The following is a 19369-nucleotide window of genomic DNA, read 5'->3' as shown; positions in this document are numbered from 1 at the left end:
TTCTATGCAGAGTGTGGCCTTGTTACTTTACTCTAGCCAGTTGTGAAACATGAAACTGTTACGCAAGAAGTATTAGGCCATATTGGATTATTGCTATCTAAAGTCTTCTATATGCAGAGTCTATATTTTATTAAATAACACTAATGTAGGTGAGAGATTGACATTTTCTTGGTAATACATTTATCTGAATAACATGACTTTTTTTTTCTTAGATACTTACAGAGATAAGCCAGACTTGGACCAACCTGGAGTTCATTTACGAGAAGCATTATCGAACAGGGACACCTCTTATAAAAACAGATGAGCAACTTTTTGAGACTTTGGATAGCAACCAGGTTAGCCTCGATATTCTCTGCTGTTAGATGAATATATGACTTATATACGTGATTTCCTCTGTTTCTTACTCTTACTCCTAATTCTTCTTCCTTATTAGAAGGGTAGTAGTGTTTTGAGCTGACCATACACAGGAAAAATATTTGTGAAAGGCAAAACTTTTTTTTTTCATTTTGGATAGAGTATATACAGTAACCCGTCAGTTTTTTTTTTTTTTTTTTTGCCATCTGTGTCCCATTGGTGAGATTTCCCTTTACTTCCTGTCCCATAGCCAAAACAGGAAGTGAGAGGAATTCCCTCCAAAGTGATGGAATTCTGGGGTGTTATCGGGGTCACCAGAACTAGTGTCCCTATTAGAAGATTTCCCCTCCATTACTGTTTTTGTGTCAACCAAAAATTGACTTTCTTTAACTTACGTTTTCGATGATAACGGTAAACAGGACAAATAAAGAGGCTGAATTTCTGTAATGGGGACACAGACAGCTAAAAGGAATTAACATTAACAGCAATAAAAACTAGATTCTAGTCTCTCTCCACAACTAAAAGAAAAGAGTTTTTCCTTTAGGTACATTTTAGGGAAATTGTAGTTAATCAAACACAGGAGTGCTGGTGGCCTAAAGCTCAATTCTAGCCATAACTCTAGCGTTATTGCTGTGTTTGACCCCATTGGAAAGATTTCCCCCAGTTCCTTTCCCATCAACACAAGGACAAAGAGATTGCTTAAAGAAATGGTGTCACTGGGGCAGGAAGACACAGTGAGACATAAAAACTTGACAAACTTTCTAACCCCTCACTGGTTCGTAAAAGGTACTTATGTTGGTGTCTGTGTTCCCATCAGAAGGATAGCCTGTCTCTTCCTGTTCTTGGCACAGGTTTCACCAGGGCAAAAAGTAAGGCTAAATCTTTCCCACTAAGGACACAGATAGATAGAAATTAAATAATGACAGATATTCTAACCCTTGCCCCTTTTGTACAAAAAAAATTTGGGCTGGATTTGGACTTTTAACACAAAAAAGCAGACTGACATAGAAACCATGGAATATATTTATATTAATTTGAAGTTGGATATTATTTGCTTTTAGTGTTTTCATATGAAAATACTGCATGGTCCTCTTTTATTAATGCTGGGGAAAAAAACAGATTTTACAGTATGAAATGTCATCTGTATAGCAATAAGGCCCTGTTCATATCTGTGTGTTTTTTTAAAGCCAATATCTAGGAAAATTTAGAAATCCTGTCCTCCCCTCTCACCCCATTTCCACCTATTCATTTGTTTAAACCCCTTCCTATGCCCTTTTTAATTCACCCTTATTCACCCACATGTGGCCCTCCACAAGCCTTTTCTGGAAATGAAGAACACTTATCCATATTGCAGCTGGGACTGCCACTGTCTTGTTGCCATCCCTTGTTGTGACCTTATAATGCCACCACTTGGGTTTTTAGAATCCGATAGAAGGTGCCCATGTCTCCAGGTATAGATGCAGGAACACCAACATGGACCCTCCTACTGAAAAAGCAAGACAACTCTGGACCAGGCTTGTGATTTGACCTCATGGGGTAGAGGCTTTTGTTTGTTGTAGGCTTCCCTTGCCAGTGTTCAACTTTAGGTGTGTTGCAGGTATTGTGCATTGTGGAAATGTTACATTTAAATTTATTTATCATTGAACCACAATATTGTGTTTTGCAGGAAACTTCAGCAGGACTTTTTCAATGGGCTGCACCCAAAAAAAAGTACCTTAAACCTGCAGATGTAAAGAGTCTAAATTTTTTTTTTTTTTTTTTTTTTACAGCTTTCCTTGTTTTAGTGGAGGTCGATGAATATTTCTCACACAACAATTCACACTATCATGCATAGTGTTGTGTGATAAATTATTCATGAGTGTAAGTCAAGTGCTCCTTGCTGTGAAAGTCAGACTATTCACCACTTTTATACATGAGCACCAGAGTTGTTTGCTCTTTTGAGATAAGACTTGGGAAACATATGAATGCTTATGTGTTTTATCTGTTGTTTATCATGTGTTCTGGATTCTGCTTTAGGTTCAGTTACAGGCCATTATGCAAAGTAAGTATGTTGAATATTTTATTGAACAAGTGTCAAGCTGGCAGAAAAGACTAAACCTGGCTGACTCAGTCATTTATATATGGATGGAAGTTCAGCGCACTTGGTCTCATCTAGAAAGCATATTTATTGGCTCTGAAGACATTAGAAACCAGTTACCAGATGATGCTAAACGCTTTGATGGAGTGGATGCAGACTTTAAGGTAATCTGAAATACTACCAGTACTTCATTTTTCATCTTCCTTCAACTGTGTGTGAACAGTTCTAAAACAGCCGTTCATTCTGTATTGGAGTTATGGTACTGCCTAAAACTGTATATGAACTTAAAGGAAACACAAAAGTCATCCCATGAAGTAAAAGCCGAAATATAATTCTTTCCTATCTGCAACAATATCAACTTCGCTTGCACTTTTTTTTTCATTTTATGAATTCTTTATTTGTAAAATACCCTTAGTACCAATTTCGATTAACAACAAACATCTTTTCTCCAGTTTTAATGAATCAACCTCGTAGAAAGTGTATTATTATTGTTCACTCTGGGGACATTCTGTCAGTAAAACACTACTTAGGAGGAAACAGAATGTGCATCTGTAATGAAATTTCATGGCTGCTTCTATGTTCATAAACATAGAAACAACAAACATGCATAATTATTTATATCAGGTTGATCACATGCACACAACAAAAACGAACTTACCTGTTCTCACATCTTCAAATGCTTAGTAAGGCTGGTGATTGATGGAAGGCACCTTAACCACTTAATGACCGCAATAATTTGCCCTCTAATGACCAGGCAACTTTTTGCGATACGGCACTGCGTCGTTTTAACTGACAATTGCGCGGTCGTGCGATGCTTTCTTTTGGTGGTATTTGATCGCCTCTGCAGTTTTTATTTTTAGCACTATAAACAAAGAGCAACAATTTTGAAAACATTTTTTTTTTTACTTTTTGCTATAATACATATCCAAACAAAATATAAAAAAAATGTATTCATCAGTTTAGGCCGAATATATATTCTTCTACATATTTTTGATAAAAAAAAAAAATCGCAATAGGCGTATGTTGATTGGTTTTAGATCGATTTAGGGACTTTTATTTTTTTTTATTGTTTTTACTGATAATGGCGGTGATCTGCGATTTTTAGCGGGACTGCGAAATTGCGGCGGACAAATCTGACCTGAAATGACACTTTTTGGGGACCAGTGACGTTATTACATTGATCAGTGCTATAAAAATGCACTGATCAATGTAAAAATTACACTGGCAAGGAATGTATATTTAACTCCTTTACAACCATGCAACACATATACAGTATGGAAGTATAAGTGTCTATACTGTTTAAAATCCAGTAATACACTGTTTCACTCTGCTCTGCACATCCTCAGTTGCTCTCCATTTTGAGGCACTGTTGGGACCGATCTGCTGACAGCGTTAAAGGGGAATTAAACCCTCTATCCTTTACAGCCATGGAAGCTGCTTCTGTTTGATCTGCAACTGCCATGGTGCTGCATGTGATGATTTATGACACCCGCCATTTGATGGTTTGACAGTTTGGTTGTGGACACAAGCAAATGTGACATTTAGCAATTCAGGCATTTCAGGAATGTAACTGTTTTTTGAAACCATTAAATCGATGGGTTTAGTTCTGCTTTATGGTTTACTTCTGTTCAGGGGCTCTGGGCTTCAGCAACATGGCAGCCTCCAGCAAGAAGAAACGGAAGCAATGCTGGAGGCAATTTACAGCACACAGTAATTTTGGTAGCTTAATGTGGAATGTATGTTCCATGCTAAAGGACATTATTTATTAAGTTGTTGTGGGTAAAGTTCCACTTTAAGGGGGCTTCAGAATACCTTTATTTTTGTATCTGCGCCTCCTACCACCCCCCTCCAGCCCAGTGTGCAGCAAGACCCACAGAGATCCTAAGCAAGTCCTAATGACTTTTTGAAAGTCATTATTTTCATTTCCTTTGGCATGCCCCCATGTGGCAGTTGGTTGGTCAGGTAGCCGGCACTACCTGTTGGAGGGGGGGCATGTCCATCCACCCCATATATAGAAATATGTTTTTTTGGGGGTTGCTGTGCTGGCACACGGCTGATGATATTACCTTTTGTTATATTGCTAGCCTTAACTAGTATTGCAAGATTTCAGTATAGGTTTGCTTTACAAAAAAACATTTCCCCTTTAAAGGGAAGTATACAGTATACATTTCCCACAGTAAAAAAGTCAGTTTTTTTTACTGTTGTATTGTAAACGTGTAAATAAAAATAAGTACTGCTGGTAATATAAATGCAAGACCGAAGACCACTTTTTTCTGTTATTTCTTATTGTTCCTTATGTGTACAGAGGAAGTTGTATATTAGTGGATGAATGTCAAAGGTAAAAAGACCTTTTAAAAATGTCAGTACTTTTTTTTGTTTTATATATATATATATATATATATATATATATATATATATATATATATATAATTTTTTTTTTTTTTTCTTAAACAGGAATTAATGTTTGAAACAGAGAAAATGAGAAATGTTTTAGATGCAACAAACAGGCCCAAGCTTTACGAAACACTAGATGCGCTCCAGCAAAGGTACATTTTTTTTTTGTTTCATTAACACACACCTAAAAACATATGGGTTCATGTAAAAACAATACAGCAAGAAATGCTGTAGAGAAAAAATATATAGAGATATGGGCTTAAAAATGTAGGATCTCTGGTGCTTGAGGTGATTGTAGCCATATATACCCCTTGTCCTGAAAAATTGTATGTTAGTGCAAATAAAAAAAGTATCATAGACAGTACTCCATTGTCTAGGACAATGATGGTGAACCTTGGCACCCCAGATGTTTTGGAACTACATTTACCTTTATGTTCAACTATAGTGCAGAGTGCATGAGCATCATGGGAATTGTAGTTACAAAACATCTGGGGTGCCAAGGTTCACCATCACTGGTCTAGGATCTCTGGTGAATATATGGGGGGCATTACCAGAAAATAAAAAGTGTCTCTGGTTTATAAAGCATGTCACCCTTTGAAACAAACCTCAATTAATCTGAATGGAACACTAATGTATATGAATTTCACCTCTGTTGGCTCAAAAGAGCTATAAGGACTAAATTATGGAAATGGTAAAGTGCATGTATAACCAAAAGTTTTTTTTTTTGTTGGTCTTGAATTGTTTGGGAAAGTATTTGAACCTCTACAAGGTTTTTATATTGCAGCAATAGGACATTTTCCAGTTGGAACACTTGTCTGTCACTTGGTAGTGATTTTCTCCCACTGCCTGTTGCATCTGCTGGAGAGGCTTTGAAGCAAATCAACTCAATAGGACGTCGGCAGCAAAAAATAAACTGATGTGTTTTAACTACTCTTTTCCACTCTTAAAAGAGAAGTGTGTTTTTTTTTTTTTAAATCATACTTACCTAGTTGGATGCAGCCTCGATTTGATACTGCATCTGTGCCCCACCAGCTCTAACACTGAGAACCGAGCGATCAAACACATCGCTCGGGTTCTCACAGCGCCGTGAGCAGAGAGCTGGTGACTGTCAGTTACAACTCTCTGCTCTGCCCCACCCCCACTCACTGGAGTGCTGGGTTGTGGAGGGGGCGGGAGCGGCCAGCTCAGGCTCTCAGTGGTTTGCTGAGAGGCTGAGCCAGGTTCCGGTCCAGGCATGTGGGCAGATCCCGTCCACTTGATAGCTATCCCCCCCGAGCCGGGACCAGCTCTGTGACGTCAGCCAACAGCATACTTCAACCCGCTGTCTGCTGAAAATGGGTCACAGGAGTGCAGAACAAACTGCGCTACTGTGATCTACAGATCAAGTACAGCCAAACGAGCTTTGGCTGTACTTCTTCTTTTAACTAAAACAAGAAAAAAGGACTATATATTAACTTAACGGCAGTAGTGATTTATGCTGTTTTATTAAAATGTGAATTGTGGAGGCTGGCTATCTACAAGAACTAACATTGATCATCTGTCTTGGCTTTGCTTTACTCATACCTCCCAACTTTTTGAGATGGGAATGAGGGACACCTAGCAGCAAAAGTATGCAGACATAGGACACACCCCTTGCCACGCCCCCTTAAAGGAGAATTGTACAAAAAAACAAGATTGGTTAAACCCACAAGTGCTTTTTTTACCACTACCATTCCTTTATATTGGCTTTTGGAATTTACAAATGCAGCAGAAGAAATCAAATGAAAGGTTTAGCGCTGGAAAACACTTTTTGATAGGTAAAAAGTGCATTTTTATATACAACTATCAGACCAAAATGAGGGACAAATGAGGAGGAATGAGGGACAGAGGGACATTGCTCCAAATCAGGGACAGTCCCTCGAAATCAGGGACAGTTGGGAGCTATGTTTACTGACAATACAGGTCTTAATGTGCAGCTAAATCTTTCTAGATTGTAAACCTTACTGAATGTTTATAAGGATAAACGGGGGCCTCCTCCCTTTTGGAAACCTGCAGGAAAGCATAGGAATGTGCAATGTTATATACAGTATGTTTGTATGTATTACATTACTTCTTAAAGGAGTTCTGTGCTCACAACATACACCTTTATATTATAACATCAGCATTGCAATATCAATACAAACAATAGTTATTTTTGACAATCCATTATAAGCTTACTTGAAAAATTTCCTTTCATGTTGTGAGCTTGAACTGTCTGCTGGCCATCTTCTTCCACAACTTCCTGGATTCCCTGTATGCTTTGCAGGTTCTCCTCTGCTGTTTACCAATAATTTCTAAGGACTACATATCCCATGGTACCTTGCTGCCGGTGTCTTGGCGAGAAAGTTCCCCCCGGCGGATAAGGACCCCCCCTCTACTGCGCAGGCGCAGAGCTTGCACAGTAGGAACAACAAGGGATCTGCTGAAAAGAGCCGAAGCTGAACACCTGAGTCAGCTGTACACGGCGCCTGCGCACTACATTCTACCCTATGTCCACGGTAAAGCCCCACCATCCAAGTGGACATAGAGTTAGAATAATAATATGCCGAGCACAGCGAGGCCGTGCCCAAAGCGTGGCGAGCGTAGCGAGCCCGCGAGGGGCCTGTTACAAACTCTTTTTAATTAAAATTGTCTTCGCACGCAGGCACCGTGTACAGCTAACTCTGGTGTTCAGCTTCGGCTCTTTTCGGCGGCTCCTTTGTTGTTCCTACTGTGCAAGCGCTGCGCCTGCGCAGTGGAGGGGGGGTCCTTATCCACCGAGGGGAACTTTCTCGGCAGAACACCTGCAAGCAATGATTCCTGTACTGACTCCGTCTACCAAAACTCCTCTGCTCAATACCTCTGTAGTTCAGAAGGCAGGCTCTGTCAAATGTGTGACACATCAGTGTCTACTCAGAGTTTAGTGACTAAATTTCACAGAATTCAAGGAAGTAAATATGTGGGGATCTTTACAAGAAAGTTTACAAACTTCAAAATCTTTCAGATTAAAGGAGTAGGCTAGAAATAACTGAAAAACAATTGTGGAATTATATGATTTTAAATTTTGATCATAGATACACTTTAAAGGAAGAGGTCCAAGATCCAGAGAGCACACTTTCCTAGTGATATTTTAAGCACTCTGTCGTGGAGATGTTGTGTTTAACATTGAGATTCCATATTGTAGTTTTTGGTAGAAGTATGATAGTGAAATCAATAATGTGATTGGTTGATAGGGCAGCTCATGTAGGTTCCTTTTCCTTTACATTTATAGGCCAACCTGTGTAAATACTCATTAGTTAGCAGCACTTATTACTCTTCCTTGTGCATGTAAACAGTCTGTGTGTCTGTGTGTATATCTCTCTCTCTCTCTATATGTGTATGTGTGTGTGTGTGTGTGTGTGTATATATATATATATATATATATATATATATATATATATATATATATATATATATATATATATATATATATATATATATATATATATATATATATATATATATATATATATAATTTTTTTTTTTTTTTTTTCAGTATACTGTATATATAATGTGTCTGTGTGTAATATATATAATATTTAGGTATTTTCCCTTGTCTATAATCTGTAATTACCCGAATAATGTCTTCCCTTCCATGTATTCACATTTCTTTCCAAAATAACATTTATTTTGAATATACATTGTTCTCTGTGTGCATTGTGTATATAGAAGTCCGTACTTCTGTGTAATGTGTGTGTTTTGTGACACTTTTTCTGTGATACCTCATTGCCCTTTAGGCTGTCCCTATGTGAAAAGGCTCTTTCTCAGTATTTGGAAACAAAGCGCCTGGCTTTTCCCCGCTTCTACTTTGTGTCTTCTGCTGACCTGTTGGACATCCTGTCTAAGGGAACTCAGCCCAAACAGGTACAGTTCTTACAACTTGAGATTGCCATACCACAAAGAAATGTTTTGATGTGGTTCTTAAAGTTTGAACTGAAGCCAAAAAGTGGAGATTAGCCATTGTGTAGCAAAAATGTAGAAATATTATTTGTGCTTCAGCAGTACCCTGTGAAATGTACATTTTGTCTGGAATTCCTCCTGAAAAACAGCAGTGTATTTCCTGGTATGTGAGTGTACTTACAGCCTCATAGCTGTATATCTGCAGTGTGAGATCTAAGGCATTGCTGGAAAATTACAATAAATTATGATTCAGCACTGCACCTGTGTGTAAAGATGTGGATTAAACAAAAAAAAATCTTCACATTCTACCAATGTGTACATTCAATGTGTATATATAATAATATAAAATGCATATAAGAAAAACGTCCACGTGTATGTGCTCTTCCCCCACAAATGTAATCCTTTTGAATATGTGCTGGTTCTTAAAACACTATTCACACCCTGTGTAACCACCACCAATGGCCACTCACCTCATCTTTTGACCCATAGATAATAGGTCTAAAAACGCTTGTCCCTTTAAAGGCACTATCTGGGCTGTGCTTTTCCCTATCTTCTTCCTATGTCGTTTTCACCTGATGACACTCAGCTTTAACATGCTGGGAAGCTCAGAAAAAATACATGGACCTTCATAGCGCATTGCATAAAACCAACTATATTTATTGTAAACGCATACAGTAAAACTTACGTTTTTTAGATACACTTAAACTGGTGCACAACAGGCAATGGCATATACATGACACTGCTAAAGGCTGCAGCATGTAGATGCTCTGAAACTGTTCCATTATAATGATACTGTGACAGATACACCAAGATCTTATGTCACCAGCTCTGGCCCCCCCACCCCTACCTTACATGTTACGCCACGAATGTGGCTTCTTCAGAGGGAAAATACCCTTTGACCCTGCTGTCTCTGACTGCTAGTCTCATGAGATTTGGAGTGGGATTTGATGATGCTCATTTGTGTTCTTGCTGGAGGCAAAATCCTGTTTCTCCCAAGATGTCTACCTCCACATGGAGAGACAGTGCAGAACAAGGTGTGGTGTGTTAATAATTGGGAAAGATCAGTTACAAGGACCCCTAAGACTGTGCTGGTTACCTGTCTTTATTTTTGGCAAAGTTTACATAGTTCACTTTACTTATTAAGAGCTTTTGTACCATACTTTGCAGCATCTCCATTAAGACTGACATCAGTAGATGTGAAAAGTTGTGAGGCTATATGTTGGATGGTCAGATTGTGCTTGAGTTCTGTCTGGAGGACTGAGAAAGGAAGGGATCACATTGCATTATGGATCAATACTAAACAGTATCCTAAATTTAGGGCTGGCAGGGGCAAAAGGCTGCAGTACCTTCCAGGCCTAATTTTATGCTACCAAGATGATATAAAAAAAAAAAAAAAACGGGTTAAGTAGCTTAACCCTTTAATGGCTGAAGGTAAAACAAATTCTAATGTCTAGATGCAATTTTGCAACGTTGGCATGTGTTAGTAAAACTGTACATATTACCACAACTACCTAGTGTATCCAAGTAAATCATAACTTGTTTTCTTCAGGATAAATTGGACCCTCATTTGGTGGCAATTGTTATTCAATATCTATTGTTTTTTTGTTTTTGTTTTTTAATCAAAGGTAACCTGTCCCAAAATAGCAAAAAAAAAAATATTTTTTTAACATTTAGCTATATATTTATTGCTATTACCACAAAAAAACCCCCAAAAATACTGAATGGACCCTCTGCACACTGCTATACCCCTTCTATCAAGCTGTGCAATAAAAAATGGGGGAGAAATTAGTTCACACGTATTGTAATGCATGTTTAAGCTGTCCAACTGCATCAAAGTAATCCCTCTTTAGCCAGTCCTACTCTGCTCTGCCACTGCAAATGCTACTGTGGACACAATGCCTACATAAGCAAGTTTTACTGGGTCACCACTGTGATAGCCAGATCCAGGCTATCACAGTGGTGACCCAGTAAAGGATCATGACAGGATCATGTGATTACTGTCCTCTCAGTTCCCGATCATTAGTAAAAGTCCCAGCGCTTCATTGACAGCTTGAGCTTTGTGCTGAGAGTGTGGTATGGAGCTTGCTTCCAGCAGAAATGCCTGTGTGTATAGAAGCGGCACCTTTGGAAGAAAGCCTGTTTTCACAACCCCAAATATATGTCTGATGCTAATGTCTACTTGCTCTGTCTTGATATTGGCCCTCTGTACTCCCCTGCAGAACAAGACTGGGAGACAGGTGGCCTTCATTAAGATTCAGTTAGGGTCTGCTACAGTGTCATTTGTTGACCGGGAACATGCTGACAGGAGGACAGAGTAGAGTAATCAGGAGCTAGGATTCTGAAAGACCTGGGAGGACCATACATTAAATACTATCATCTATACCCCAATGAGCCTTGTTTCTTCACCTCCCTTCAGCTACAACTTTCTTCCACACCACATCCACAATCTATCCATTCCTCTCCAAAGCTAGATTACTCCTTACCCTTCCAATCCAGTGTCAAATTTCTCCACACCCCTATTCTCAGCCCCATCAATAACCACCTCCTTCTACAGCCACATACCTTTTACCTCTCCAAACCAAATTACATTTCTTTTCCTCAGAGTCCCACATTTAAATCTCTTTCTACAAGTAAATAACCTCCTTTGCCTAATCGCACCACCCCACCCACCTTATTCAGTCCCATCTCAAACCCATCTGCAATTTTCTTTCCTACATCCTGCTCTTCCCAACCCTACAAATATCTCTCCCTTCTGCAGTCAAATCTTTGTTCTTTTTTTTTTTTTTGGTCAGTGGGAGGAAAAATTGCCTACAAATGGTCAGTTGAGAAAAAGAAGCCCCAATTTCAATGGTAGGAAAAAAAATCAACCCCTACTATTATTAAGTCCCTAGATCAGCCCCCCTTAGCATCCAGACCCTAGATCATTACCTCCTTAACATTCAAATACTAGATCAGACTTTCAGACTTTCTCAACATTTTTTACTTTAGAGTAACCCTAGAAATGTTTTAGGCCTCAGGGAGCCCCTGATAGAATTTAAGAAGAATGCCCCCCTTAAACTGGTGGACACAGTGCCACTCTTGCAGACAGCTAATAATATCATTGGTGACATGCTGCTGGCTCTGCCAAGTGGCATTGGACCAAAAACTATCCAGGCATCATCAAATGGGAGGTCAATCAGCCACAACTCAAGTACCCCCTAGCAAACACTGGAGGAATGCTAGGGTTCCACGGAACCCTGTGTGGTAAATAGCTGCCCTAAATCACGCCCCCCCCTTCAGACCCTAGATAAGCCCCCCTCCCTTTAATCCCTTTCAGATCCCAGATCAGCCTCCCTCTAAACTCCTCTTTAAACCTCAGATCCCACGAACAGAAAGGAAATGGAGATAGATTTTCCCTGCTCTCCTGTATGGGTCCTGGGACATGGGGTAGGGGGTAGGTTGGTTCAAATCCCAGCACAGTCCTGCAGAAATTGGGACAGTTGGGAGCTATGTGCTACTAACACATCACAACACCTATATCTGAAGTCCGTGGTCCACATAAAAGGACTAGCATTTTCAAAATATTCTCTGTTGCAGTTCCTTTTTTTCTGTTACAACAGGTTTTTAATAATTTTTTTTTGTATTGTTCAGTTATGGATTCATGACAGCTATTTCTCTGTTCACTAATAGTGGTTCAGAGTAACCCACCTCTATCCCTGAGCAGCATATGCAGCAATAATGGTGGTTCTGAGTAACTCACCTCTATCCCTGAGTAGCATATGATCTGCATGGCTGACATGAAACTGAACTTAGCAATTGTGGATGGGTCATGCTTTAGCTAGCAATAAGTAGCACTAAACGAGCAGTGTTGTTTTTCATCGTGTCAGTGACCTCACTGTTTGCGATGGTAATGAGATTTTCTGATTTTTTTTTTTTTTTTAAACTGTCATTTTGATATCCTCCCTCCCAGCGATCATCCGCCAACTTGTGTGACAGCTAAAGACCCATTTATTCTTCATCGTTTCAGTGTGATAATTATGCAGAAGATTTACACTGTGCTGCTCATAAACAGACAATGGCCATCCATCCAGAGAGAATTTGTTGCTTTGAGAAATATCTGTTCTCCAGCTGTTCAGAGATCAAGGTTAAAACCACAGGAAGCGAGAGTGGACAGGATTTCACTTGTATTATTTTTAGGCTATTGGCTTGAAATCACTCCACTGTACATTCTGCTAAATCTGGCATTTTAAGGGCAAGCAAACCCATTTCCATCATACACACTATTTGTTTATCTTGTTTTTTAGTGCTTCTACTGGTCCTTGAAGAATCTTTTGTACCCAATCCAAGTACTCATAATTATAATTCTGCTACCTCCCTCCCTTACTTATTAAAGTGTTTTAATTGCTGTGTGTGTCCCCATTGCTGAGAGCTTTCTTTCCTGGTAACAGTTGGAAAGTAAGGGGAAATCTTTCCATCATAGACACTGGAATTAAACATTTAACAGTCGTTCCAAATCTTCCCCAATCTGTCCAAAATGTAAAAAGGTCTCACTATTATACTGCCCTCCAGACTATTCTCCATGGCAAGTCGCATTATGGGCCCCTTCGTCGCATAAAGGGTATGCTAGCACATCACCAACCTGTTTGGGAGCTTACCTTGCACAAACTCAATGCCCAACATATTCACTCCCATACTCCTCTATGGTTCAATAACCACTTACCTGAACTATTGACTATTCCAGATCATATTGTATGGGCTGCTAAAGACATAATATATCTAAACCAAGTCATGACTACACATGGACCTAAGACCTTTCAAGCATTTAAGGACAAATTCTCCCTAAACACTTACTATTCAGATATTTACAGCATCGACATGCTTTACAAACCCAGTTTAATACCACAAATATCTCCTTGACTACCCTCCCCGTGTTCGATGTAATTCTGAGGCAAGAACCCACTAAATTTATATCTACCCTCTATTCTACTATTCGCTTTCCTACTATTACAACATTAGCCTATAGTGCCAAAACCAGATGGGAACCTGATTTTGGAGCTATGGAGAATACTGATTGGGAAGAAATCTTAGACAGCGCTAAAACAGTCTCCCCTAAAATGTCAGATAGATTAACACAACTTTTTATCTTACCTCAAGCATATACAACACCCCAGAGACTTGCTCGATATCAACCCACCCGTAGCCCACTCTGTCTGATGTGTGCTTCAACACCTGAATCCTTTTATCATTTGATATGGGACTGCCCGATTATTCAAACCTTATGGCTTCAGGTGATTCATTTTCTACATGATGTAATGGGTTCTCCAATTACTCTAGACCCCAAGCTATGCCTACTTGGTCTACTACCAGACCTAGCCCTAGACATAGACAAATTTCTTGCCACATTCTTACGTGAAACACTCTTTATGGCTAGGAAATTGATAGCTAGAAATTGGATGCAAGTGATACCTTGCACAATCCAATGCTGGAAAAAAAGAGATCAATAACACTCTTTAATACAAGGAACTAATCTATATACATAGAGGCTGTCCACTTAATTACAGCAAGATTTGGGACAGATGGTTAACTGACGGTGAAACCTGTAGTTAATTAAATGTGGCTTTCTACGTTTTCTATACCCAATGATTAAGTACTCTCATATATATATATGGTCCAGCTCCCCATCATATGTGATTTCTACTGTATATACACATCATCGGACAAACTATGAGCTGTACCATTTGTTCTATGGAAATCCCCTTGAGTGGATTGTATACTCTGTATATGTCCTTAATTTGTTTATTGTTTATACATTATTTCCACTTTAAATATTTATACCATGTACGCTTTTCCAATAAAGTTGTTTTTGCTAACTAAAATAAGAAAGGTCTCACTATCCAACCTTTTATCGTTTTGGAATGTCAGCACATCCACAAACCTTCATTGATGTACCCTGGCTCTAGCCTGCTTAAGGAAAGAATTGATCAGCCAATATACATTTCTCATCTTATCACTATGGTACCCACCAAGAAAATGCTGTCAGTTGCAGTTTTTAGATAGCAATGTACCCATCTCCTACATGAACTCACAATCAGGGAGGGGGGTATTCTGTATGCTGATGATGATGGTCGCAGTGTCAGATTAGAGAAAATGTCCCTAATATCAGAAAAAGGCCTGCTTGGAACTAATAGGCATACACAACCTGTAAGCAGTGGGGACACACTCTAATTACTTATTATTATTACTATTATTATTTTTATATTTTAACATTGTGTATGGAACTTTAAGGTGCTGTGTGATATCAGAATATTTTGTGCACTGACATATCTCGGCAGAAAGTTGAGATTTAGCATCTATTTATCTCCAAGGTGCCCTAAGACCTTCCTTTAGACAGGAGAAGGTCTCTGCCCCTATAGTGAAATAATTTTAGTAACAATAAACATGGCAGGTTGCTCCGGTGGTAGTGCTTTGGCCGGCACTCTGGGCCCCTCACCATCGCAAATAAACACACAAAACTGTCTTTGCCAGACATGTCTAAACAACCATACTCAGATTTTTGCCTTTCATGCATTAGGCAGGCCTATAATGCATACCTTATTTCTGCACGATCTGTTTTCCTTATCTTCTACCCTTTAAATATGGGCAGAACATTTTACCTGAGCAAGCTGTGGATCTCACCTAACTGGTGTAATCTCATCTGTAATGGCACGTCTGCGGCCCTCAAATGCAGAGATGGTTTCCTTATCTTTTGCATATCTTGCCTCACCAGGGTAATTTCCTCTTTAATACTCTAAGCTGATCTGTGAGCCCTGCCAGCAAAAGGTTACATGAGTTCACAGTTGTAAGGACACCTTCCAGTATTGGCCTGGCATTCCTGTTGTGTCTTTAAGTGGCTTAGTGGCACGGGCTTTATCTCCAACAACAGGGATTTGGGTAGACCTCCAGTATGTACTTGTGTCAGCAATGGTGGCATGTCTTCAGGATTGGAAGCACTCATAGACGTTGAGTCCAGTGTGGTGCAGACTTCTGGACTTGTCTTTTTAGCAGGGATACGTGCAAATTGCTCTAACTTAAAATTGCATCCTTGTGTCTCTTTTTAGTAGGTCTTTGTGGTTATGGCAAAGCGCCATCTTGGAGAAAGCTGTCTGCTGCGGTTTGCTCCTTTTTATATGGTGAAACTCAGTCAAGCCATACACAGATTTGAACCTTAAGCTCCACTGAGTTTATTGAGATCAGTGGTGGCTGGGAAAAACATCTTAGTATAGTATTCTCATTTTTCAGCATTCTTTTCTGAATTGTATGGGCAGCAAGGAGGAACAGAGGGTCTATTTGGAAATAACCCTCCTGCAGCGTAAACCAGTAAAGAAAAGTAGTTTCCAGATAATCAAATTGCTGACAAGAGCTAGTGGGGTACAGGAGCACTAGAAAAAGATTAAAAACTGTTGTCTTGACCAGGTAGACTGTGCTCCCTGTAAGATTTGTTTTAAACAGAATGTACCTTTTTAATGTGCATATTTAATTATGGAACTGATGTACATGTAAATAGTATTTTACATGAAGTGTAATGCCGCGTACACACGAGCGGACTTTACGGCGGACGGGATTTGGTCGCACAATTCGATCGTGTGTGGGCTCCAGCGGACTTTGTTTTCTCAAAAGTTGGACGGACTTAGATTTGAAACATGTTATAAATCTATCCATCGAACTCGAGTCCGGTCGAAAAGTCCGCTCGTCTGTATGCTAGTTCGTCGGAAAAAAATCCACGTTAGGGCAGCTATTGGCTACTGGCTATGAACCTCCTTGTTTTAGTCCGGTTGTAGGTCATCACGTACGAATTCAACGGACTTTGGTGGATTGTGTGTAGGCAAGTCCGTTCATTCAGAAAGTCTGTCGTAAAGTCCTTCGAAAAGTCCGCCGAGCAAAGTCTGCCGTATAGTCCGCTCGTGTGTACGCAGCATGTGACTTGTTCATAGAGGGAATCACTTGCACAAGCTAAATAATTATTTAAGGATATGGGACCATTAATGTTTTCTTATAAAGCATTAGCTTGATATATGTCAATATACTGCAGTGTGCACAGGATTCATTGGTAACATACAATAGGATTCATACCGATAGGCGTTCTAGTCAAATGGTACATTTTTTTTATGAAAAAGCAAAATTTAATATGAACAGGTTGACTTTGACCTGCTTTGCCAGCAGTTCAAATGCACCTTAAGGCCTGGTTCACACCTATGCATCTTTTAGTGCGTTTTTAGTTTTGCAGAAACACACTACAGTCTATTTAACATGGATGGATGTCTGTGCATTTTATGGAAAGGGCCAGGGACTTTTTACTGGCTTTTGGTTCCATAGACTTCAATGGATGAAAAGCATGTATTGAAAAGCGCAAAATGCACCTGCAATATGCAAACTGCAACCTGCATAGGTGTTAACCCCAAAAAAGCAAGCAACAGTGTAGCTACATATGGAAAGCAGATAATATTTGTTCTGGTTACACCAGCAGATCAGATTTTTTTGTACTGGTAATATACAGTAGTTCTGGTTTGGGAGAAAAAAAAACACAAGATAAAAGCTTGTTTTTATGTTCTTTGATTTTCTTGTTTATTTCAGGTGACTCGTCATTTGGCAAAACTGTTTGACAATATTGCTGACCTACAATTCCTCGAGAGTGCTGAATATGAGGCAACAGGAATGTACAGCAAAGAAAAGGAGTTTGTTCCTTTCAGCATGAACTGCCATTGCACTGGACAGGTCATTGTTATATTAAATCTTTGTCTTTGTCTGATCTAGAAAAAAAAGATGGGAAACATATCTAAAGCTAAAATGCAACAAAAAAGTATTTTTTTTCTGTTTTTCCAAATATACACTGTAGTCCAAATGATTTAAAGTGTATGTATAACCAAGTTGTTGATAGAGTAATAAAGGATTAGAACCCCTGTCATGATTTTTTTTTTTTTAATTGTCCCTGCTGGGGACATTCATCTGCTCTGTGTCTTGATTTACTTTTTAAATCAAGACAAGAAGTGACATTAAATATAAAATGTCACAAATGCCACCATAACAAGAGAAAAGGATATGTCTTTCACTGGAAACACCTATTTCAGTCCCTCTCACCTGTCGTGGGCGTGATATGAAGGGAAATCTTCCCGATGGCATGCAGACAGCAAACTGGACTCTAACCTTCACTACTGTATCCAAACCTACAACAAAAGAGTTTGGGCTATACATATACTATAAAGTGTAAAGACAAAATTTTTTGTCTGCGGTTTAGCTAGAGTAATTAAGAATTAAACACCCTATCAGGTTATTTCCTGCTGCCTGTGCCCAGCTGGGGGGATTTCCCTTCACTCCCCGTACTGGAGATGTAAAAGGAAATGAGAGTGGAATTTCCATCTTTTTTTTTTTTTTTTTTTTTCAATCAAACCGGTTCTTTATTGAACAAGGAATTTCCATCTTAAAAAGTTGCCACAGGAACAGGTATACCCCCATTGGAGTATATTAGCTTTTGCTCTGGTGAAAGCTCTAAAATTTTGGATTTTTCCTCACTGTCTTACTTTCTGACAATGGTAACCAGGGCAGATAAGATGGCGAATCTCCCTAGGAAACCTACAGTAATATAACCTTTAAAAAGTGTCTGGCCCTTTCTTCTTTGTCCAAAACAAAAACAAATTGCCCTTAAATATATTTGCAGGATAGTAGTTCAGTGTTCAGCTTCAGTTCTCTAAAATAAAAGTTTTAAGTGCTGAAAATTGATATCTCAATTTTTTTTTATACAGTATATGAAAAATGTGTATTTGTAAAGTATATAATAATAGTTACAGATAGGAAATATAGACAAAAGTCTACAAAGTGAATGAATTTTGTATCTTCTGCGTACTTATATTTTCAACCACCACAGTGCGTATTAGGCCTCGTGCACACTGGACGTTTTGCTAACTTTCCTAGACTTCCTTTTTCTCCTGGCATTAGAGTTTTGGCAAAAAAAGCTCTTGACGCTTGTAAACTCATGTAATGTGTCTAGGTATGTTTTAGGTGCGTCATGAGATCAATAAAAAAAAAAAAAAAAGTTCAGATTTTTGCTGTGGAATACTGCACTATTTATCAAAAGATAAAATTGATTGCGCTAAAATGATTTCAGTGATTGAAAACTAAAACCGTAATAGCTGCACTCACTATATATCCACATACATATGGTCAGCTGATAAACATAAAAACGTGTTGCACTATCCAGATAAAGCGCTAGTGCATCAATACTACAATCAAATGAAAACAAATAAAGTGTTTAACCCTTTAATGCCTAAGCCTTTTTCTGACATTTGTTGCTTACAATTTAAATTCTGTATTTTTTACTAGAAAATTACTTAGAACCCCCAAACGGTGTGTGTGTGTGTATATATATATATATATATATATATATATATATATATTTTTTTTTAGCAGAGACCCTACAGAATATTTTATGTCATACAGTATTTGCGCAGCGGTCTTTTAAATGCAATTTTGTGGGAAAAAATGAATTAAAAAAAAAAAAACAACACAGTAAAGTTAGCCCATTTGTTTTGTATAATGTGAAAGATGATGTTACGCTGAGTAAATAGATACCTAACACGTCACTTTTTTAAATTGCGC

At 38.7% G+C, this 19369-nt stretch overlaps 1 protein-coding gene across 1 annotated transcript in view; it reads left to right on the top strand.

The window, feature by feature from the left end:
- DNAH11 (dynein axonemal heavy chain 11) overlaps positions 1–19369 on the top strand; it is a 424128-nt gene that overhangs the window by 113925 nt on the left and 290834 nt on the right. Inside the window, exons 26-30 of the mRNA XM_073630040.1 lie at positions 213–335; positions 2371–2595; positions 4886–4977; positions 8599–8725; positions 17351–17491. Of these exons, the coding sequence (XP_073486141.1) occupies positions 213–335; positions 2371–2595; positions 4886–4977; positions 8599–8725; positions 17351–17491 (708 nt within the window). The remainder of the gene's footprint in view (positions 1–212; positions 336–2370; positions 2596–4885; positions 4978–8598; positions 8726–17350; positions 17492–19369) is intronic.

The sequence above is a fragment of the Aquarana catesbeiana genome, linkage group LG05 (assembly GCF_042186555.1).
Source record: "Aquarana catesbeiana isolate 2022-GZ linkage group LG05, ASM4218655v1, whole genome shotgun sequence".
In the NCBI taxonomy this organism is placed as follows: Eukaryota; Metazoa; Chordata; class Amphibia; order Anura; family Ranidae; genus Aquarana; species Aquarana catesbeiana.
This window is presented reverse-complemented; position numbering and strand designations above follow the sequence as displayed.